Genomic DNA, 22999 nt, shown 5'->3' with positions numbered 1-22999 from the left:
ACTCCAATTAGGGGAGAAGCCGGCTCCTTTTCTTCGAGATGATCACGCAAACTCTAGATGTCTGGGTTTCCCGACCTATAAAGGGGATGGTTCATGTCGTTCACCCGTTTAAATTAAAGAAGAGACACTTCCACCTGCCGGGAGCCTTTCAAACCCTCCGCTTCTCAGGTCGCTAACGATCCTCGCTTTAGTTCTGGCTCCAGGCGCCGCCTGGCGGCTGTTGCCGGAAGTCGCCTCTGCGCTTCGGGGTCCTGGCCGCGGCCAAGCCTGCCCAAGGATTTGCCTAATTCTAGAGATCCTGCCTCCGCCCCTTCCCACCACCCGAGGAGGATTTTAAGACGACCATGAAGGGGCTGGAGTTAAGGCGAAGGGGACGTCCGGCGGCCTCTCTACTCCCTTTAGGATGGCGGAGTCAGGCGGTCCTCGGGCAGCTCGCGACCCGGAAGTGGCCGCCGGCGCGAGGCCCCCGTTGCCGAGCGCGGGCGCGAGGGGCGGAGCTTGGCGGAGCAGGGGAAGGGGTCGCCGCGGCTCCCGCTCTTCGAGTTGGCGGCTCCCTCGGGCGCTGCTAGGCGGACGTCGGGTCCGCAGGGCGGGTGGCCGCGGTCGCCCGGCGGCACGCTCAGCTGCGGTCAGGGGCGACATGAGTGCGGCGGGGCTGTTGGCTCCGGCCCCGGCCCCGGCCGGAGCGCCGCCGGCCGCGGAGTACTACCCTGAGGAGGACGAGGAGCTGGAGAGCGCCGAGGAGGACGAGCGCAGCTGCCGGGGCCGCGAGTCCGACGAAGGTGCGTCGTTGGCCCGCTGGGCAGCCGAGGCGGGGGTGGGACCGCTCTGGGAGAGGGTGGGGCTGCATGGGAGAGGGGCGGGGCGACCTCTGGGGTTTGGGGTCGGTGGAGGGGCAGCTGCGAGGAGCGCGGCTCCAGGAAGTAAGGAGAAGCCGTGGGTACGTTGTCCCCCACAGTTATGGGGAGAAGGGACTTAGCTGTTCTCAGAGCTGCAGGTCCCTTTAAGATCTTGCCTCGCTCCCCCCAACAGTCTGGTGGAACCTCAGGTGTTCACTGGGTGGAATGAGAAAGCCGTCCACTGAGTGCACTGAGTACTCCTTCTCTTTAGTTCCTGAGAGGCTCAGAGCAAATCCCAGTTTGGCTTCCTGGTTCCCAAGTTGCTCCCTCCCACCCCGGGGAAATGCTTCAGCCAGCCTTGCTTTGGGCAGTGCGGCGCAGGATTGAGGGTGCACGTTGGTTAAAAGAATGGGGCCTGGAATCAGCCGGATCAAATTCGGTCTAAATTTGGCTCACTTAACCCAGCCTTGTGACGTTAGACAAGTTAAGCTCCCGAGCCTCAGTTTCCCCAACTGTAATGGAGCCGTTGGTAGTACCTCCTTCCTAGGTAGGTCTAAGGAGTAAATGAGATGAGCATAAGTACTTGGCCTGGTACCCAGTAAATACTCAGTAGATGTTTTCACGTTGAGGAAACAGGTTTAGGAGATAGGGATTTGCTTAATGATGCCCAGGTGTTGTGTTTTCAGTTCGGTGCTCTTAATATTATGTTACTGCCTCGCAGAGCCTGGCTTTGCCGGCTGGGCTTTACAGTTTGGAAAGTGTGAGGGACGCTCTTTTTGAGGGATTGAGGAAGGAGCTGTCTGCAGGCCGAGAAAGGTGAAGAAACAGAAAAGGACGAGAGAAAAAAGAAGAGACGAAAGAGAGGCCAATATATGGATGGAATATTCTGGCCCCAAATAGGGCTGTGGAGCGGAAGCTGGACCAGCTGCCTGGAATGAGGAGTATGTTTCATTCATCCCGGTTCCTCGAGTGCCGGGTACTGTGACTGGCTGGCATATGACAGGAACTCAATGAAGGTTTCTTCCCTGAAGGAGAGAAGAAGGGTTTGTGGAGAATTGGGATCTGCAGCAGCCTTTAGAAAGACAGCTGCAAATGCAGACGTAAAGTTGAAAGGAACTGATTGCATTTGGTTAAACAACGTTTGAAAACAAGGTTTAACCAAAGATTTTCAATAGGAATCACTTGCGCTGCTTTTACTGCCCACAAGGGGGAGCGGTGAAGCCAAAGTTGATTTTTTCCCCTCAAGTAGGGCTGTTGAAATTATGTAGACACACTGGCCATTTGCCTATTCTGAGAATAGTGTTTAAAATGTTCTGAAACAGTTTCTGTTTGTTCTTCTTGTCTCCTGCCTTCTCCCTTCAGTTGTAACTTTGGAAATGTTTCGGTTATCAGAGTTCAGTTAGTTGGTTTGGCTTCTCCTTTGTATATATGTGATGTAAAATCTGTTAAGGGAGTCAAACTGGGCAGCTGCCAGGAGGGAATGTACATATCAGATTTTTTTTGAGTAGTGAGCAAGGCTTGGCTGCCTGTAGTTTTCCAGTCTTAACACCCACATCTCCTGTCCCTGAACTGCCAGCGTTGGTTCTGCAGAAGTAGCAGCCTTGACCATGACTGCCTCTGTCTGATACACACTGTTCTATGGCTGCACTTCAGAAAATGGCAAGCTGTTTGCATAAATCTGGCTGTGTGTAAGTTGGAAATGGAATTTTCTTTTCTAACGTAACCGTATGTCATATTTTTGGTTGATGGTTTCACACAGGCCGGCAGTGAGTAGAAGTTCAGTTTACAGAAGTAAGTGTCATTGTGTCAGATGATACCACCTCTGAATTATGATTTTAACAAGCTTTTCTTCCCCAATTTTACTTAGACACTGAGGATGCTAGTGAAACTGACCTGGCAAAGCATGACGAGGAAGACTATGTAGAAATGAAGGAACAGTGAGTAGGATTTTCATATTTCTTTTTTGGAATACAGAATTGACAAGGAAATCTTTATAGTGACCTTGCGTGCGTGGTTTTGACCTTAGTGCTTCCAAAGACCATGGATGTTTGTGCGATTACCCCTTTAGATTTGTCACATTTAATCAGTCTTCCTGTTACAAGAATCTTTTGAGGGTAGGCTAGTAAGAACCTCGAGGGAAAGGATGCCGGGGAATAAGCCCATATTATAGGAGAGAACTGTTTTCCATTTCTTCATTTTTTTTTTTTTAGATGTGAAAACCATTGTTCAGAGAGGGTAACTGGTGTCTCACAGCTGCTGGGTTCTCAGATGGGCTTGACCCCACCAACCACGACTGCCTGCTAGAAGGTGTGCTGGGTGTCAGAGAGCTCAGGGAGGCCAGGGCCGGAGAGCAGGGCTCCTGACTCCTGCTCCGGTGTCCTTGCTGCTTACCCCACATCCACACCCAAGCCTTCCCGTTGTCTTCAACAGAGTCGCAACGAAATATGCCCAGGGAAATTAAAACCATTCACTTTTATTGTAAACACAGATGCAGGACAGTATAAAATATATCCAGTAAGTGTTTATTGAATGTATTTTGAGGATCTTGATTTGATTTTTCAGATTCTTTGTCTTTAAACTAGAAGATCCACATTCCTTTCTTTATAGATATTTGCAAATGTTTTGTGACCATCCTCTGGATTCTGTCATCCTTTTCAAGCTTTGGAACCCAAAGGGATAATTCAGCTAAGTCTGATCAGTGCTGAATAAAGAAGGATTACTTTAATAATTCATGTGGTTTTTCTCACAGCCTCATCCCTGAAACTGCTTGCTTTTTATTTTACTTTTATTCTCTTCAGGCTTTTTACCCATTGACCTTAACCCATTTGAGATGTATTTTCACATACCTATTCTTTTACCCTGTATGTGATCTCAAAGAATCTGAATTTTTGTTTGTTTCCTTCTTCAATCTGTTAATATTTCATTTTGAAGACAGACTGAATTCAAAGGTGTTGTCTGGCACACTCACTGTGGTGGGAAATTTAACACACTGTGTTCCAAATACTTCTTGTGAGCAGTTTACACATCTGTTCCCTTTCCTGTACTTGATATGTTTAAGCATTTTTTTTTTTTTTTGCTGAGGAAGAGTCACCCTGAGCTAACATCTGTTGCCAATGTTCCTCTTTTTGCTTGAGGAAGATTTACCCTGACTAACGTCTGTGCTAGTCTTCCTCTTTTTGCTTGAAGAAGATTCACCCTGAGCTAACATCTATGCCAGTCTTCCTCTGTTTTGTATGTGGGTCACCACCACAGCATGGCTACCAACAAGTGGTGTAGGTCTGCACTGGCAAACTGAAGCCAGGCTGCCACAGTGGAGCTTGCTGAACTTAACCACTAGGCGACGGGGCTGGCCCCATGGTTAAGCATTCTTTTAAGACAATCTTTTAATTGAATGTGCCTCCTTAATATTTGATAGTATAGAAAATAATTTTTATTAAAATTGAATGCCTTGTGTAATTCAAAGTGAGCATAGAGAGCGCATCAGAATTCTCCCTAAAAGACCATCTGGGTAATTCTCAGATTCCACCTCCTCTTTCCTCAACCTGTAGATAGGTGGGGTGTATTTGAGGCCCTTACTTGAGCAATCCAAAGGCTATTGTGTCTGTTCTCTGTTGGATGGTGTTCTTGCACATTCCAAATCTTGTTTCTGTCACTGTGAGATTGGGGGTGTTTTTCAGGTAGAAGCAAAAATACTACTGAAATGTGATTTATGTGTGGAATCCACCGTTCAGACAGACTTGGCAGAGTGTATAATTGCCTATGATCCATTTCGTGTCGGGGGAAAAGAACAACATGCCAGATCCTTTGGCTTTGTGTGTGCTGTGTGTTCTTATCCAGCTGGGACTGCAAATAAATCCTGCATTTTAACTTTCACTGAATTATTGTCATTTCTCTGATCCTGAAAGAATAGTGCTTTTAAAACTGACATGAAGGTTTATTAACTTGGTGCTTACACAGCTATGCTATCTATATAAAAATCGTGCTGAAGGCGTAATCTTAGGGCTTTGGAACTTATAATCTAATTGTAGAGTTGATGTAAGAGCTGTGTTTAATGCCTTTCTACGTTTTCTTGTATATGTTACTTATGCTTCTAAATCTGGAAGGAAATGGCATCACACTTTCAATTTTTCTTTGTGTTCTTTGCCTAATTCTGTTTATTACTGTCACTTATTAAAATATGCGTATCTTCATATTTGTAGATTTCAGACTGATTCTCTAAAGGTCGAGTAACACAGGAGAATCTACAAAATTAGAATATGATTTGAAAACACAAAATTCTTGTCCATTTCTGATCCCTTTAGCTGCTCGTCCATTTTAAACCCGCCGGCGGACTTTGATTTTCTCACTCCATGAAGAACGTCAGTGACATTCCCATAACAACCCAGGTAGTTCCTGTGTGTGGGTTCTTTTGGAATTATTAAGGTTATTTCTTTGAGTGTGGCTTTCCCTTTTTTACAGGATGTATCAGGATAAACTGGCTTCTCTCAAGAGACAGTTGCAGCAACTTCAGGAAGGTTGGTGTGTGATTTAATTATTTCTAAAGACTTCTTCATGTTGCAAACCTTTGAAATCTGTGTATTTCACTTCTCTGTGGGAGTGTCTTAAAATTTGGTCTGGATGATTTTAGCTGTCCAGTACACATTTTGCTATCTTCTGTCAGTAAAGGGGCGATTTTCAAACTTTTTTGAAATCTCACTTAGGGCCTCTGTAGAGCATGAACTGAAGACTGCTGTGCCTAATGCTAGCCATTTTTAGGAGAGATGTTGTTACCAGAGAATAAATAAGATGGTACTGTTCTTTCCAAACTAAATGGTAGTGACCTGTGGGTTTTCTTCACTATCTTCTTTTTCGCTTAGGTAAACTAAAAGTGGATTGTGTCTTGTCACATGTTTCCCACTAAAGGTAGTTCAGCGTGGAGGTGAAGAGCATGGGCTCTCCAGTCCCATCACTGGTTTGAATCCCAACTTCACTACTTTCTAGAAATTGGACGTTGGGCACACCTCTTTCTCTTGCTTAATTTGTTTTCTCATCTTTGAAATGAAGAAAATGAAAGGTGAGGTTATGCATGAGGAGTGACTAGCACTGTCAGGCACACTATGAGAACTCAGGGACCGTTAGCTGCTGCCATTAGCTCTTGGGTTTCATTTTCTGGAGTCCCCTTCTCAGTGAAACTGCTTTTCCACTAGGTACTTTTATTGCTTGGACTAGCCCATCTTAATATTGATTTCTGCTTAATAGTGGAAAATGTTCCCATGAGTTGCCATCACATACCTTTGTTTGAGTTTTATTTTTTCTTTCCATGATAATGAAAGTGTTGCCAGAGGAAGAAATATATTCCACTCTAGCAAGTCTTTAAGGCATGCCTGGCAAGGCTGGGTGAGGGATTTTGAAAAAGATACCATTAATATATCCTATTAAAGCATTATGATCAAGAAATGCTTCTTCTAGTGGGACCTTCATAATTAGCTGCTTTGGGGAGGAGCAGTGAAATGAGTAGAGATTTGGTAAGAATCTGTAACTGAGCTGTTGAGTATTGTCACTAGCCATGTGCGGCTATTTAAATTTAATTAAATTAATAACTTAGGTCCTCAGTTGCACTAGCCGCATTTCACCTGCTCAATAGCCACATGGGACTAGTGGCTACCATATTAGACAGTGCAATGTAGAACGTTTCCACCGTTACAGAGAAAGTTCTGCTAGATGGCGTTCATCTGGACGTTACTGAAGGAGAAGGAGCTTTTTCCTGGAAAGGGAAGCCCGTTGACTCAAACTGTAGCAGCAAGGAGTCAGACTCCCTTGGGGATGCCTGCGCCTTTCTCCCCTTCACTTGCTGGAGAGTTTAGTCCACGTGGGGTGATGTCTGCTGAGTGCCTTGGTTGAGAACCAGAGTCCAGCTGGCTCTGTGTATGCCTTTCCTTGGTTTGTGTTTTACTGTCATGTTACTAAAACAGTCATTGGTGGTGCTAGGAAATAATTTTGGGAACCAAAATGTGGAGCAGATTGGTCTTCACAGTAACTTTTTATTTTGTAAATCTCAATATCAGGTACATTACAGGAATATCAGAAAAGGATGAAAAAACTAGATCAACAGTACAGAGAGAGAATACGAAATGCAGGTAAGCCTCTAGGTTAAATGGAAAAAAATCACCTTCACACTTTCCTCCTTTTGCTGATCATTGATGTAATGTGGCCATAAGAGCTGTTCTCCAAAATGTATCTCGGCTATCCCATTGCGGGGAAAGTTTTGGGGAAGAGAGCTGCAGTTATGTCAGACTAGTTCATGTGTTTTCCAGTGGCCAGTGAGGGGCCTGTAGTTGAGGTTATTAGTGGTGCCTCCTGGCAGTCGGGTTGTGCTCCCTGGTGCCCCAAGAGAGGTCTTGCACATCTTTATGATGTCTGCATGGCTGGCTTAGTGGGCCATCAGAGGAGGCGACGTGGAAAAGGATTGTAGGTTGTTTCACGCCTATTTTTTAAGTTTGCTTCTTCTGGTATTTTGTGCTCTGGGAGGAAAGGGTGTCCTCATGTTTTTTCCCTCAAATATTGTATTATAAGCACTTAAAGAATAAGAGGATGCTTTTGGTCTGTTGTACACAGTAAATGTATTCGTTCAGCAAAGATTTGTTGAGCATCTGCTACATGTAAACTCTGTGAGTGATATAAAGTGTGTAACACATTGTCCTTGACTTTAGGAAACTCACTGTTCCATTGACAAAAGATATCTAAATGTGTAAAATTAAGGAACATTGTGAGTTAAATAAAGAATCCTGCAGAAAGTAAGATGTCATGACAGTTGAAAGTGTATAAACACAGATTAAACACAGATTCCTGTGCTTACAGGAAATCTGTTGTGTTAAATTTTGAAGCTCTTCATCAGCCAGCATTTTGAGTGCCAGCGTGGTGCATGTTCCTGCTGTGGCAGAAGTAATGTTGGCTTTTAAAATGGGGTTGGAGGCTGCTGTCATCTTGCTTTCTGGTCCAGTGACTCCAACTTTCTGTCGATGCAACCCTTCCTTCTCTTCCCCACTGAGTAGATGTCCAGTTACTCCAGTAGATAGAAAAGGAGCTGAAAGGTGTGGCGGGCGCTAGGAAAATGGAGATACAGCCGTCAGCCTTCTGCCTTCTGCCCATCCACGTCCCGCCTGCCCCTGTGGTGACCCCCCACTCAGCTCTGAGTTCCTGAGGCATCTCCTTGGGACATCTGGGAAATCCTCACCCATCTTCCTGGAGTGTCCTTTTAGTAGGGAAAGGAGGTGGCGCCATGAAGGGTGCGGTCCTAGGGTTAGGTCTTCCTCCCATCACTTTAGGTCTCGTGCTTTTAAGCAAGTTACATGCTCTTGGAGCCTCAGTTTCCCCATCTGTAGAGGGGAATACTGATACCTCATGAAACTGGTTTAAGATGTAAGTAAGGAAAGAAAATTGATGTGAACCATTTTTCTTAAGCTAGAACTGCAGGTGAGTATTGACTTGCTTTTCTTTTTTTTTTTGGAAGATTAGCCCTGAGCTACCTACTGGCAGTCCTCCTCTTTTTGCTGAGGAACCCTGGCCCTGAGCCAGCATCCGTGCCCATCTTCCTCTGCTTTATATGTGGGACGCCTACTACAGCATGGTGTGCCAAACGGTGCCGTGTCTGCACCCGGGATCCGAACTGGCGAACCCTGGGCCACCGAGAAGCAGAACGTGCGCACTTAACCGCTGTGCCACGGGTCCAGTCCCTGACTTGTTTTTCTTAATTCCACTCTCAGCTCTGTTCTCCTGTGTTCATCCATAAACATTTCTCCCTCTCCCTGGTAAAAATGCAGATGCGGTCCTAAATCAGTCATGTCTTGAGCTTTAAAAAGCACATTCTGTGCAGAAATAGCTCACCTGCCTTAGTCGTGTCTGGTGTCTTGCTGCTTTAACAAAAACAACCTCCACCAACTCGAAGGGTTAGTTGTCGGTTTCACTTGTTGGTGCAGGTGTGATTTCTCAGAGTGGCGCAAACTTCAGATGTCCAGCCCATTCGTGCGTGGTACAAGTCTGAAGCAAGCATAAGAGTGAGCATGTTGGGCTAGTGTGCTTGGGCTCGTGTGCCCAGTTATTCCCAGTGCCAGAATGATCAGGGCTTCTGTGGGCTTAGAAAATAGAGTGGCTTGTCCCTTTTCTCAATTAATTTTCCCGTTGAACTGTTAATTGACACTTGGATTCTTAATCTGGAGTCCCTGACACTCTTAGAATTTTATGAAGTGTGTGTGAATGTGCATATGTGCTTTTTGATGGGGAATGGATCCATAGGATTTATCAGATTTGCAAAGGAGACCATGGTAAAATGTGAACAGTGAAGTTAGTGGTCCACCAACAATCTTTGTGGACTGTGTGCAGCAGCCCTGCTGTCACCTAGGAAAGATTAGAAACCACAGCCCGGTTTTGTTACAAGTACCGGGTTTGTAGAAGGGCCATAATCAAGTGGTGGAGGGAGCTGCTGGGTAAGCGGGTGCTCATCGCCTGGCGCATGGTGGGTGCCGAAGCATCTGTTGAGTACTGGAGGGTGGATGCTTTCAGGTGTCTGCATGGGGGTTGGTGAGTGAAGGGTCTTCCGGGAAGGCCTCATGGAGGAGGCTGCATTAGATCTGAAGTGCAGTGAGAGAGACCAGAGAGTGTTGCTGGTGGAGGCATGGGCACGAGGAGAAGCTTGGTGGCCTGAGAGGAAAGCCTAGGAGGGCTCGGGACCTCTGTCCCCTGAATTCTCAGGAGGTGTCCTTCCTTACCACACGGGCCTTCACTCAGTGCTTTAAAAACGTCAGTGTTGACTCTCCTTCTGGAGTAATTGCATTGTTTCTTCGTGACCCATCCTGCCCTGTAGGACCATTGGACAGTATGTACTGACTGAAAGAAGGGATAACTTTTGTTTTTATTTTGCCGAGGTAGTGCGGTTCCTGCTGATTGTTTTTGCCCTTGGGCAGAACTGCCAGAGACGATTCTGTTCAGGGCCAAATTTGAACTAGACACTAGAACTTCCTGCATCCTTCCCCTTCATGTATATCAACACTTTACTGATGAAAGCATTTGCTCTGTGTAACCGTGCTTTCAGAAAGCAATCACTACTTCTAAATGAGTCCTAACATCACTGTCTAGAAAGGTGACAGAGCCTAGCGAGTCTAATTGCACATTTTATCTCTTTCAGAACTCTTCCTGCAGCTGGAAGTAAGTACCATGGATCTTCTGGGTTTGCGGGCTCTTTCTGGGACTGGAGTCTTTCTCTCCCAATCCGGTGGCCCTTCCTCCTATCTCCACATAGATAGTTGGGAAGCCCCCAGCTGGAAGCCTTCGTCACTGTTCTCTTTGACCAAAGGACTTTTGGTCTCAATTCAGAACTTCTGTCTGTTCATTTGTTGGTTGGGCAGCCTCTGCTTGTTGCAGGGGATTAAGGGATACTCACCCCTCACTGCTTTCTTGTTGACTTTTGTCTCATGTTAAAGCCATTTGGGAGTATGTCTGAATTATAAAGCCCTAATAATTTCTTACATTGGTCCTTAAAGCAGCCCAGTCTCTGAATTGGCTCAGCCGTTCAGTTTGACAGCTAAAGCTCTCTGGGTCACTAGGAGAGATGGATTTAAAATTTTTCCTTTCATTCAAACGTCTAAGAGCTGGTTCTGTGTGAGGCACAGTGCTTTGGTAGAGAGATAAGGGCCTGAATCGTGAATGATGTACTGCTCCTGGGTGGCTGGTGTCGGGGTGTGTGTAGGGGGTCATGAGTTTAGCTGAGCTGTGCATGAGTGTGAGACAGTCATGGTTTATCAGAGCCACATTATTGGAAACCATTTTATTAGTGAAGTCAGTGCAATGTACATAGTCACAGGCTGAAGGATCACGTGCACAGCCATAGACACTGTAAGCCCCCTTGTTCTTCACTTAATGCACTGGTGAGATTTAGAAAATGGAAGCTTACACATTTCTTTAGTATAATTTCAATGTTTGAGTCCTTTGGGGTTCAGGCACCTAATAAATGGTCTTCTACTCTAGTTGATCTAGTTGTAAGTATCGAAAAATAAGGTAACTCATGCTATCTTGACTCAGTATTCTGTAATTAATTTTGAATATAGATATTTCATCTGGAATGTACTATCTTCCTTCTACATTGTGTCCTTAAAAGGGTTTATTTACTATCTTTGAGACATTTATGTTCTATTTTAACATACAAGCCATAAAATATAAGATGTGGAAGAAAGGAAATACCTGAATAGCAAGTGAAGCACGCTCATAGAAACGAGCGGAAGGGGTGTGGTTCGATTTTATGCCTTCCTTGGGAAACTTGTTCCCTGCCACCCTCTTTCTGCAGGTGTGTGTGTGAGTGCAGCTGTTTCTCATATTTCTAGTAAAGGTATTTTCTTTGCTCTTGAGTGTGGAGCCAGACCTCGAGTTGGAGCCCTGACTTCCAGGGCCAGGTACTCTAGCCTCTATTTCTCTTTCTCTCAGACTGAACAAGTGGAAAGAAATTACATTAAAGAAAAGAAGGCAGCAGTGAAAGAATTTGAAGACAAGAAGGTTGAGCTGAAAGAGAACCTGATTGCTGAGCTAGAAGAAAAGAAGAAAATGATTGAAAATGAAAAGCTCACAATGGAACTGACTGGAGGTATGTAAGCACCAGGAGCAGGATCCTGGGGGCCCTGGAGGGGCATTCCAGTTACTCCTGTCTCATCAGAGCAGAGCAAGCTGAAGGGATAGTGGGCTTTCATATGACAGGTCAGAGTTCTAGCTCCATCTTGCATTGGCTGTGTGACTTTAGTGAAGCTGCTAAACCGTTCTGAACCTGTTTCCCTGTCTGTAAAATGGGGCTGGTCGTACCCTGTTTCACAGGATTGTGGTTAGAAATATGAGTGCCTAGTGTAGTGCTCAAACAACAGGTATTCAATAAATGGTAGACCTTTAATGGTAACTGCAGCCTTTGGCTTATGCTGTAATTCCTGGGTCAGCTGCCATTCGTGTCTTGGTTTACATTCACAAATTACCCAGGTCCCTCTGTGGTGCTGGGAGTCCCTCTGCTTTGCTTTTTTTAGTCTGCCTTAATTACAGAAAAGACATTGTCTTCCTTTGACCTAGATGTGAGAACAAAGGCTTTTAGCCGTGTCATCTGCTCTGTTAGATCCTTTCTCCCAACCGTTACTGGGAACATTTCAGAAAGAGTGGATACAGTTTCAGCAGGGGTAGCTGAACTGAACTCTTCCTGTAAAGGTAGTAAAGTTACATTAGACTCAGAGCCAATCCCTCCCTTGGCCTTCTAGGATTTAGTAACGCGCATATGGGAACTCAGTGGGTTGTAGGGAGAAGCAGTATGGGCCGTCTGTTGCCATATGTAGACTGATGAATCCTAGAAGGATACAGGGCGGGAATTGGCTTGAACTAGCTATTTTGGTGCTTGGTAAAATTTCCATCAGCAAATACAGCAAGGAAAGTCAGTGGTGAGTTTGTCACTTGGCTGTGTAAGTGGCGTGCTTTCTGCACACCCCAAAATTTAACTTTTGTAATCGTATTCTGAAGGTGCTGGGGCTCTGGTGTGTCTGACTTAGCAGGCGTCCGTAGGAAACGCATTGTTTTCATGTAAGTCCTTGGGGTTGACTTTGAAACTGAAAGTAGCAGTTAAGAACTGTGTTTCTGGTGCTGTGAACCAATGTGGCTCTCCAGTTCACACACACTTCTGGCCCCGATCCCCATGATACACCAGTGAGAATGTGCTTATGTCTAAAGTGAGAGTCTGACTCTTGAAAAATCTCTCCTCTGTTAGCTTCCTCATTGAAAGACTTGGCAAAATGAGTTAATTCCTTGAAGGCCTCTGAAAGAGGCTAAGAAACGTTTTTTGGGTGAGAATGCATGCTAAGATAGCATCTTCGGACAGCACCATCTTCTTCTTGTTGAAATCCTTTTTTAATTAGACTGTGAGTGCTGTGGTACCTTGTCCGGTACCAGTCTGCCTGCCTGTTTTCTGAGCTGCACACCGTTTTCTTTGACAGTGGCTGTGGCTGGCATTGATGCCTCATCGCTCTCTGCTAGAGCCACCAGATGTTGAGGAGCCTTCATTAGGCTGGGGGAAATATTGTCAGTTGATGACTGCTCCCTTTCCATCTGCAGGGAAGTATAGCATCCCCTTACCTGTGGTTTGGCATCCTAGTTGTTGACAAGTGATAGACATTGTTTGGCCAGGCAGTTTTAACTGGGGCAGGAGGCATCCCTGGTGATTTGAGGCTGAGCGTGCCAGTGTAGAAAAGACAAATAAACGTGGGGAAGTCATTTGTAATGCAGTAAAATAGATTACAAAGTGCTTAGAGCTAGCCATGGGCATTAAAGGTACCGATGTCCTTCCTCAAGCCGTTTGGTACCCTTGGTATGGAAAGCGCTGCCAGGGTAATGATAGAGTGTGGGAAGAAAAGGCACTGGAGCTCGAAGGGTAATTAGCATTTCCACAGATGGCGCTGCTATGGTGCTGGATTTAAGGCCTGTTTTCATTCCTCTCTCTGAGTGACTTATTTCACCTTTGTGGATTGATGCCCAATGTCATGCTGCCTACCTCTGCCCAGAAAAGATATTTCTTAAACTCTCCTTTTCTGGTTCAATATGAAGATCTGTTGAAAACCAAGGTGGAATGAGAGGCTGATGAGCAGCTTAGAGCAAATAACCTATTGGAAACAGGTGTAACCAGTGATCTGCTCTGTCTGAACAGGACTGAAAGCATTTACAGACCTCCATGGGAATTAGTGGGTGTTCTCTCTACCCCCCTGACCTCTGGTGGAGAACTTAGGACAACTGGGTTTTGTAGGCAGAAAGATGTGGTACTGTCGCTGAAGAACCTAGGATAAGTGTAGGTCAGTGCTTCTCCAACTTGAATGTGTGTATGAGACTCTTGATAAAATGCAGATTCTGGTTTGTGGGTCTGGAGTGGAGACCAAGAGCCTGTATTTCTGACCACCTCCCAGAGGCTGCCGGTGCTGCCAGTCAGACCACACTTTGAGTAGTGAGGTTATAGGTAGAATTATCTGAGTGTCCTCTGGAGTTGAGGCCAAGCTTATAAGTAACTCAGTAATCAGTGAGAACTTAATGAGCTTTAAAATGTGGAGAGCTTTATCATTTTTAATTTGTTTGTCCTCTTCCTATCTTTCGGACAGCTGCCTTTTCTCCGTTCTTCCAACAGCCCACTAATTGCCACTTCATTTTCTTTTGTAAGTTCTTGCCTCAGTAGGGGTATCTTCCAACCCTCAGGCCCCTATGGAAGTTACTCATGACCTCAGTAAAGCCTGTGAGTTTCCATTAGAAGATACTAGATTCATAACTGGAGCCATGAGTCATTACACTATCAGAATAGAAGCTCTGTTTCCTGAGTACTTATACGTTGAGCCAGGTATTGTATAAAAATATTAAAGCTGCCTCTACAGGCTGACACTTGTAGATGAATCCTAGCCCTGTCATGAACTTAGTTCTGTGGTGGGGTTTTCTCATTTGGCCAGGAGATGATAGAACCTGCTGTGCAGAGTTGGTGTAAAGATCAGCTGAGATAACGTCTATAAGATGCTTTGAAGAGTGCCTGGCATGCAGAGTAACAGTTAGGGATTGAGAAGTTGTAACCTCATTCGGTTCCTGCAATTCCCTTTGACTTGGCTTGGCAAAGCAGGCTGAGAGGAACGGAGCTGTGTGCTCAGAGTGCCCCAGTGAGATTGTAGTTAAGCCCGAATTGATTCCAAGCGTGTTCTTTTAACTACCACGTTATACAGACTCTCTGCATATACAGTGGATTCATGTGGTTCTAAGTAGTTCACCAAATGAGGCTAATAGGTGAGGTCTATCCCCAAGGGCCTTGTGTTCTATTACAAGACTGACACAGCTTCCATGTCTTCCTCAACGTGAGGTGGTGTCGAGAGTTAGGGCTCCTAAATGAAGGTAAAGATTTGTAAGGCTCGTTTTTACTGATTATGAAACCTTTAAAATGTGTATGTGGTTGTCCTGATGTAGCAGTGGTTTCACACAATATGTAACATGTCAATGAGCAGGGAACTGTGTAAGTCAAGAATAGGAGGAGCAGTCCCGCACAAATATCTGGAGGGGGACAATGGAAGCCTTGACTTGGTTTTTGGTTGGAGCAGGCTTGTCCCCAATACTGCCATTGCAGGATCCAGGCTATGTAAGTGGTTGAGGGTGCAGAGGAGGGCTCCATCAAGTCACTCTTTAAATGCCGCGCATGCCTTATGGGCAGCTTGGGCCTAATGGAGATTTCTCCCTTCATGCCTGCTCTGGTTTGGCCACTGAAGACCTGAGGTGACCTCGATTCTTATATTGCCCTCCCTCCCACCTCCTACAGGCAGGCATTTATGGTTGCCACTGCAGCATTGGTTTGTGATGTTGAGGAGCCTGTCGCCCATTAGAGAGGGGCTCGGGGTGTGCTGGGGTTTGCTCCGGGCCTCTAGTCTAGCCCCGTATTGTACTGACCCTGGTTTGGGGGTAAGTGCCAATCTGCCACAATGTTTGTGGGGGCTTTTCTTTCTTCTACTTACATTCTTGTTCTTAAGGATGCTCCTTTGAGTCACTGCAACTGATGTTTTTCAATAGCTAAACAGGTATGAGTTTGTCTTAATGGTTAAAGTATCTTAAAATGAAGCTTGTATTGCACTTGCACACTGGAGGCCGGTGAGCTGTTGGAGTGAAAGTCTAGGGCTAGAGAAGTGCAGAACAAAAGGCCAGCCAGTAAATGGTAATTGTGTGTTAATTGCGGGTAATTAATATTATCAGGAATGTCGCTCTGTGCGGTGCTGTAATGACTGCCTAGCACTCGTTAGGCCTGCGCCCCCATTTCATAGCCGGCATACCCAGTGCTACCGGGAGAGTGCCTATATTGGTCAGGTTTGGCCCTTCACGCTCGCCTTCTGGTGAGCGCAGCAATAGGGTTTACACTATTAAGGGTCCTCTGTACGAGATGGTTCACAGAGGAGTTGTGTATCTAGTCTCGCGGCCTCTTCTGTGCTTTTTGTCATGTGTACTCCCCTGCCTCTGATTTAATTGTTTGCTGTTCAGTTAGATTCTGCAAATAGTATCCCCACTGAAGCGAACCTGTGAAGAGTCCTCTGGATCAGAGAGGCTTTCTGATTTAAGCCATTTGGAGAGGTTTTGTTCCTGGCGCACCATGTCTGAGGGGAAGACTGATTTCCTGTTCAAGTGCCTTCTCCAGGATTGCCACTGCCAAGGTCTGAGTTTCAGTTCCAGAAGTTTGATTTTTGTCAGTGCACCCAGATTGAGCCCCTTACTGGCCAAATTCACAGAATACTAATGTTAGAAACTCAGAGTGCCAGCCTGTCGAGCTGCCAGTGAGAAATGGAACTTCCAGGAAGACTCAGACCCGGGTGGTCAGGATATCCCATCCCTCTGTGAAGAATCTGCCTTAGAAGCCAAGCTGGCAAACCTGGGATTGGGGCAAAGTGAGTGAAGTAGATAATCTTACTGTGTAGTTTTGGGTGTGATGCTTACTTGTCCATCTTCCCCTCGAGTCACATCCTCCACCGGGACCACCGGCCAGCACTGCTCTCTCTCTCCTGGATGGTGTTGGGGACATGCTAACAAACTTTGGAGGCTTCCTCAGAGCCCCTTCCTTCTGCTGAAGCAGTCTTTTGGATAAAATGACTAGATTATTGCTGTGGCTAGGCTAATAAAATGCGTTGATTTTCACCATTTCCTAGGAAGAATTCGATTATATTTTCTGAGTGTGAATGATGCAGTTAGGATTTTCCAAGTGTATTGGCCGTGATTAGACCGGGTTGTTCCCAGATCCTCTCAGCTCTACCTGTACTTGGCTTGCTTCCATCATGTTTCTCACCGCCCGCCCACCCCCCCAGACTTGGCAGCCACTCGGCCATTGTCTTTGGTGGACAGAACATTCCATAATGTTCACATGCTAGATGCTTTTTCTCTGGTGCCCTTTCTATGTGAAGGGCTGGTGAGCTCCCTTCACACTTTGTTTTCCAAATTAGATCTGAATGTTGCAAACCCTCACAGTTGATATCACTTGTAACTTCTGTTTCAGCTGTTTGCACCTTGACTTTTAAAAAGATCCTCGTATAGTCTCTTCCTGGTGAATAATAAGAACTGGCATTGATTGAGCTCCTGTTATGCCAGGCACTGTGTTGAGGGCTTTGCATGTGTCATCTCACGTGATCCTCCCAACAGCCTGCGAGGGAAGTATTACTGATACTTCCGTTTTATGGGTGAGGAAGCTTGAGACCTGGGCTATTTACGTAGCCTGCCTTAGGTCACACAGCTGCGGCAGGGGTTCAGAGCCTCCGGCCAGTGAGTAACTGGAGGAGGGTGGCATCTCAGCCCAGGGTAAGAGATTTCTTTTTAGAGAGAAGGCTCCCCGCCTTTTCCCAGGGGTGGGTATGTGTTTGCCCCCCTTCCTTCTGCCCCCCCCCCCCCCCCCCCCCCCCCCCCCCCGCTTCCAGGTGCACCTTTATGAATATTCATTAGGTCTATGGTTCTTACTGCTTTCGGAGGGGGAAAATCAGTATTGCCCATTTCTCTTCTTCAGAGCAACATGCAGGAATGTCTTTTGCCTTTGTATGCATGTTTATTACATACTCTCAGATCCCGCACATTTCCATAGTGGAAGGGCCACATATGAGTTCCATAAGGCTGTGCCGTCTGCTCTGCTGCTAGTGTGCATGGTCATGAATTGACAGGCCTGACCCCATCTAGTCATTCTGCAGGAAACTCTCTGAAGCCCCTACTGTGTGCCAGAACTATACTGGTTGCTGGGGTGGAGACAGATTCCATCTTGGGGTGGAATTCTAGCGTCTGCTGGGGGAGATGTCCCATACGGGGTGGCGCTTGGCAGTAGAGGTTTGTACAAGTGCTCTGGGTAGTTGGAAGATGGCAGGACTGTCTGTGGAAGCTGTCACAGAAGGGGGACTGTTGAGCTGACTCTTAAAGGATGTTGTGTACGGAGTTTGCCGGGATGAAGAGAGGAGGGTAGGCAGAGAAGACAGCGTGCAAAGGCTTGAAGGCATAAACATCAGTGCCTTAGGGTAACAGACCAGCAAAAAGCTCACACACAGGATACATGTTAAGGAGAAGTGAGGAAGACCTGAAATGAGACTTGGCCTTTATTCTCTAGAGATGGTGAGTCATTGAAATATTTAATGAGTGATATGCAAAATGATGTGATTTGTGTCTTTGGAAGATCACTTTGAGGGAGGTGAGGAGATGATGAGGGGGTGGAATTGAGAGGTAGTTAAAAGGCGGAACTGCCATTATCTCGTGGCTTTGATGCCTGAGGAAGGAAGACACATCACAGATGACAGATTTGGTTCTGGTGGGAAGGATGGATAGATGTGATGCCCCTGAGATGCAGGAGCAGAGGCAGCCTTGGGAGCTGAAACAAGGAGAAGAAACGAGTTCACTTGGAACCTGGAGAGTGTATGGTGTCGTGGGGAAAGTTTGCCGTTCAGAAGGGTGGGTGCAGCTGGAATTGGTGGTCGGAGATTCATTGGGATACAGGCCTGAGAAGTGACTGGACCTCAGAGATCACCAGCATTTAAGGAGCAGGCTGGCGAAAAGGACCCCAGGGAGGCAAATAAGGACAAGAGGAGAGATTTGTGTGGCAGTGGCTGGGGGAGGAGAGATTTTTAAGGCAAGGGCAGTCAGCAACAGTGTCAGACTGCAGAGAGACGTCAAGAAGAATGAAAAGAGGCCTTTATTATATCATTCTTGATAGTCAAGTAGCTACAGAAGGTTATAAACTAAAGACTCTGAGGTTGCAAATGAAGAGCTCATATAAAAATGTTGGCACTGAGGCCACAATGGCCCTGAAAGGAGCCTTTTATACCACTGGGCTTCAGTTCACCCACCCTCTGTGGGAACAGCAGGAATTAGTCAACTGAGATGATCCGAGTGTTTCTTCCAGTCCCAAGAGTCTAGCACTCTGTGGCCTCTTGTTTTGAAGGGAGAGGACGAAAATCCCCAGGTTTTAGGTGCCAGAGAGATGCCTGCAGCAGCTACGGTGGTAGACTGCAGGGCTGGGCTGCACTTCTGAGGGGGACGTGCACTTGGGTCAGCCGGTCTGAATCTCCAAGCACAGACTGTCTCTCTGAAGTTTGGTGAGGGCGTCTGGCTTGGGCCATGTGTGGACCAAACGTCCCCAGTAAAACGGTTCTGATTGGGTGGCTGCGGGGTGGATATTCTTACACTAGAGAAGATCTTACTGACTTTAGGTGGGAGTTGGATAGATTTACCCATTCCATTCTTGCCACAGATTCTATGGAAGTGAAACCCATCATGACCAGAAAGTTGCGGAGGCGACCAAATGATCCCGTCCCCATCCCAGACAAGAGGAGAAAACCTGCTCCTGATATCCGTTTGTGTCAAGCCTTAATCACTTTTTTCTTAAGACTACTGGAATCCTTTGCTTATCCATTCGATAGAATATGTATGGCCATTGTCCTACAGACATTGTTATATTTTATTGGAAAGCGTATGTGAGGTATTTATCCGTGAGATAGAGGATGACCATTTCATTATGGCTGCTGTGTTTAGTGGGAGGGATTTACAGAGAACGGTTATTTGGAAAGGTACTTTGTGTTCTAAGTTCAACCTGGTTTTAATATTCACTTGGAGATTTAAGGGCAACTGAAAATTTCATGTGCCTTAATTTTTCCCCTGTAACATGAGGACAGTAACATGTGCCTTTGTGTCTCAGTTATCTGTATCCCTAATGGTGTTAAAGCAAATTTCAATCAAATGTAAAAAAGCCCTTTTGTCATAAAAATGGGAATGGGAAGAGGGGACATGAGGATGGCTTGTTTCTCTCCTCTTGAGGAGATAATGAATAGCTCTTTGCACAAAATGGTTCAGTTATTTGTCTACCACCAGGAAAGGGCACCAGGAAACTTCAGGTCCCTTCATGTTCACAATTGAGGATTTCAGTTACTAGGGAGAAGTTAGCCCACGTGTGTGTGAAAGCCTTCAGATCTCTGGAACAAGAGCACTTCATAAATTCGGAGTGAAGTTCTGTTACTGTGTCCTGCGCTCCCGCTGTTATCGTTACCTAATGAATCTCATTCCACCTTCTCATCACAGAAGTTTGTAAGATGGGGGATGTGAATTCTTTTATATTCCTGGGCACCACGACATTTAGTAGGGGAATCAAAAACTTCCAAGAGGCAGGCTATTGTAAAAACATCATCTAACATAGTCACACTTTGTAAATTCTAAAATACTATTACCATTTTGTTGATTTCTGTTTGCTTGGGAGCCGTGCTTTTCAGACACGTTCCTTTAACTCTCAGCACCCCAGCTAAACTATTTGTTAACAGACGAACAGATCATGGAGGATCTGAGAACGTTAAATAAGGTACAGTTTGATTTTCTGATTTATTTCAAAGCTTAGGCTTGCTACGGTTTTCTGCTTTACTTTGTTCACATGTTGTTAAATCATTTTGATACATTTGACATCTTAAGTTGCATCTGAAATGATTTTCTCTAAGATTTTTTGTTGTTCTTCCTACAGCTTAAGTCGCCCAAGAGACCAGGTAAGTGCATGATGTTATGGGCATTTGTGCAATCTTTATATCACGTTGTTGGAAAAGCCTGCGCATACCTGACACGGAATTGTTGCAGTTTTTAAGAATAAAATGTTCATGGTTTGTCTAAGGTAGCCATCATGAAAACTGAGGGGAACCTTAAGTACACCCTCCCCTGATTTTTTTTTTAACCCAGCTATGTTAAAGTTATTTTTTGCCTTTTCCTTAGGATTTATTGTAAAAGAGACATTTGATTGATTGGCTGGTAAAGGTTTCCTTCTGTGTAGGCATCAAGCATAAGATTTAAGTACACATCCCTTTCTGAAAATGAAACTAGAAGGATTTTTCAGTATCACTTGCTTTGGGGAGTTAAGTACTAGGCACTGCTGTTCCGGTGGCTTTTTGTGGCCTGGCTCTGAAAAGGACTTGCAGGCGGCTCCCAGTCCCAGCTTATAGAAGAGCCCAGCCAAGTGCCCACGGTGGTTCTTTCCAGAGCAGCACTTGAGAGTCAGTGCTCTGCTAGGTTGCAAAATAGAGTTTTGAACTGGCAAAACATTTTGTTTTAAGCACTGTGATTACTCACACATCCCTCTGCTCACCAAGTCTTGTGGAAGAAAATAAGATTCTTCTTTCTCTAAATAATTTACTCTTGAGAGCCTCTGTGGTCCACAGAGAGGTCCTCAGTTTCTGAAGGCATGATGGGGAAGGGGGTTGTGTGAATGAGTGTGTGAATTTAGATCATCTGAACCCACCATAGTTATTAGCACTGTATTAGCTTGACTCCATACATATCCGATGGCCTGTTCTACCTAGTAGTAAATATTTCTAGAAATGACTTCAGTTTTATAAATTTAAAGAGATTTTCCCAGTTCTTGCTCTTTTGGGCTGCTCATAATCCCTGGAGTTTTAGTCCTACTCTAAGTGACGGTGGGCAAATTCCTTGGCCTGCCTGAGCCTTAGATTTCTCTGCTGTTCAGTAAGGTTAATCTTTTCTTTGCCTACCACACAGGGTTGCTCGAGGATCAAGTTAGATGAAATATACAAGAATATTGTTAAATTCTTATTTATTAAAACTGTAAGAACTTGATGATCCTGGTTATTCCACCTTTAATAGCATTTCAGTTAAAGCATATTAGCTGGTAGACTCATGTTTGTTAAGTGCTCAGTCATTGAAACATCTCTGGTTCCTCCAGCATCCCCGTCCTCCCCTGAACACTTGCCTGCCACACCTGCGGAGTCTCCAGCCCAGAGATTTGAAGCTCGGATAGAAGATGGCAAACTGTACTATGATAAAAGATGGTATGTTATGGAAAACACAGATTACTCATAAGACTCGCAAAAGAACCACTTGGAAAGAGGGCTGGGGCTGTCTGTGGTTGTTAGTTCAGAGCGTGGCTGCTGCTTAACTTATATAGTACTGAGAGTGGAGTGATACTTAAAAGTGTATCAAGAGTCATTTGAGTGGTACTACTTGTTAGATCTCTGAAGGCAGTGTTTCCCAAAAACATGTTCTTCTGGTGGTGGCCCACCTTCTCTCTCTATGCTGCTGTCACCATACTAGAATTTGCAGGCTCACATCTTGTGTGGATCCCCTTGTAGACTGGGGAGAGGGTTTATGTCCTTCTCTGCCTCCTCTTTTTTTTTTGGCGAGGAAGATTTGCCCTGAGCTAACATCTGTGCCAATCTTCCTCTTTTTTCTTAAGGAAGATTGTCATTGAGCTAACATCTGTGCCAGTCTTCCTCTATTTTATGTGGGATGCCGCCTCAGCATGCCTTGATGAATGGTGCTAGGTCCATGCCCAGGATCCAAACCTGTGAACCCCAGGCTGCTGAAGCAGAGCACATGAACTTAACCACTACGCCACCAGGCTGGCCCCTCTGCCTCCTCTTAACTCTTCCCTGTGTGCTAAAATTAATGGGTGTTCTGTGGAAAAAAGGATTTTGTGGTCAACTGAGTTTGGGGGATGATCATGTTAATTAAGATGAATGGTTTCTTCCCTGAAGCACTCTTTGGGTCGTCTGGTTTGCTAATATGCACCATGAATTTCTAAGATGTTATTAGGTGTTCTTTATTTGACTGAGGTAACCTTTTTGCGTCCATCATCCCGCTGCACAAGTGTTCCAGGAAACATTTTGGGGGAATTGTATCCTAAAAATTAGTATTTAGATTGAAGATGGTTTGAAACTGTCAGACTACCAGCATTTTCATTGGGAAGGAAATGGCTAAACAATATGAAAGAAGCTTAAAAGCTTATACATTTATTCATTCAGCAGACATTTACTGTGTGCTCTGTATTAGGCATTCTGCTAGGTATTAAGTCACTCCAGATCCTGCCACCTTCTCAGAGCTCTTTTAATTCTGATATATCCCTTTTATTCATTGTCCATATGCAGGCGGTATCTTTCTCACTTTAAGTCATGGTAGACACATATTTGTGTTCTGCCTTTCCACCTGGAGAATGTTTTTCTGGGTTATTATAGGCTCTCTGTAATTATCATTTATAAAGGCTATGTAATGATCTTTTGAATTGCAATATATTTATTTAACCCAAAATTCCAAAATTAGATCAATGGCTATTTTGAATTTTTTGAGCTTTCTTAAAGGGAAAATACCCAACGTTGTGTTCGTTGGTTACC

General features: G+C 45.3%; 1 protein-coding gene across 1 annotated transcript in view; it reads left to right on the top strand.

Moving 5' to 3' along the window:
* SUDS3 (SDS3 homolog, SIN3A corepressor complex component) overlaps positions 1-22999 on the top strand; it is a 34700-nt gene continuing 11701 nt past the window's right edge. Inside the window, exons 1-10 of the mRNA XM_001914901.6 lie at positions 1-782; positions 2707-2776; positions 5298-5353; positions 6884-6955; positions 10000-10019; positions 11292-11448; positions 19096-19191; positions 20132-20193; positions 20350-20371; positions 21556-21661. Of these exons, the coding sequence (XP_001914936.4) occupies positions 404-782; positions 2707-2776; positions 5298-5353; positions 6884-6955; positions 10000-10019; positions 11292-11448; positions 19096-19191; positions 20132-20193; positions 20350-20371; positions 21556-21661 (1040 nt within the window). The 5' untranslated portion in view covers positions 1-403. The remainder of the gene's footprint in view (positions 783-2706; positions 2777-5297; positions 5354-6883; positions 6956-9999; positions 10020-11291; positions 11449-19095; positions 19192-20131; positions 20194-20349; positions 20372-21555; positions 21662-22999) is intronic.

Source organism: Equus caballus, chromosome 8 (genome assembly GCF_041296265.1).
Source record: "Equus caballus isolate H_3958 breed thoroughbred chromosome 8, TB-T2T, whole genome shotgun sequence".
In the NCBI taxonomy this organism is placed as follows: domain Eukaryota; kingdom Metazoa; phylum Chordata; class Mammalia; order Perissodactyla; family Equidae; genus Equus; species Equus caballus.
Note: the sequence above shows the minus strand (reverse complement) of the source record. Positions and strands in the feature narration are given on the sequence as shown.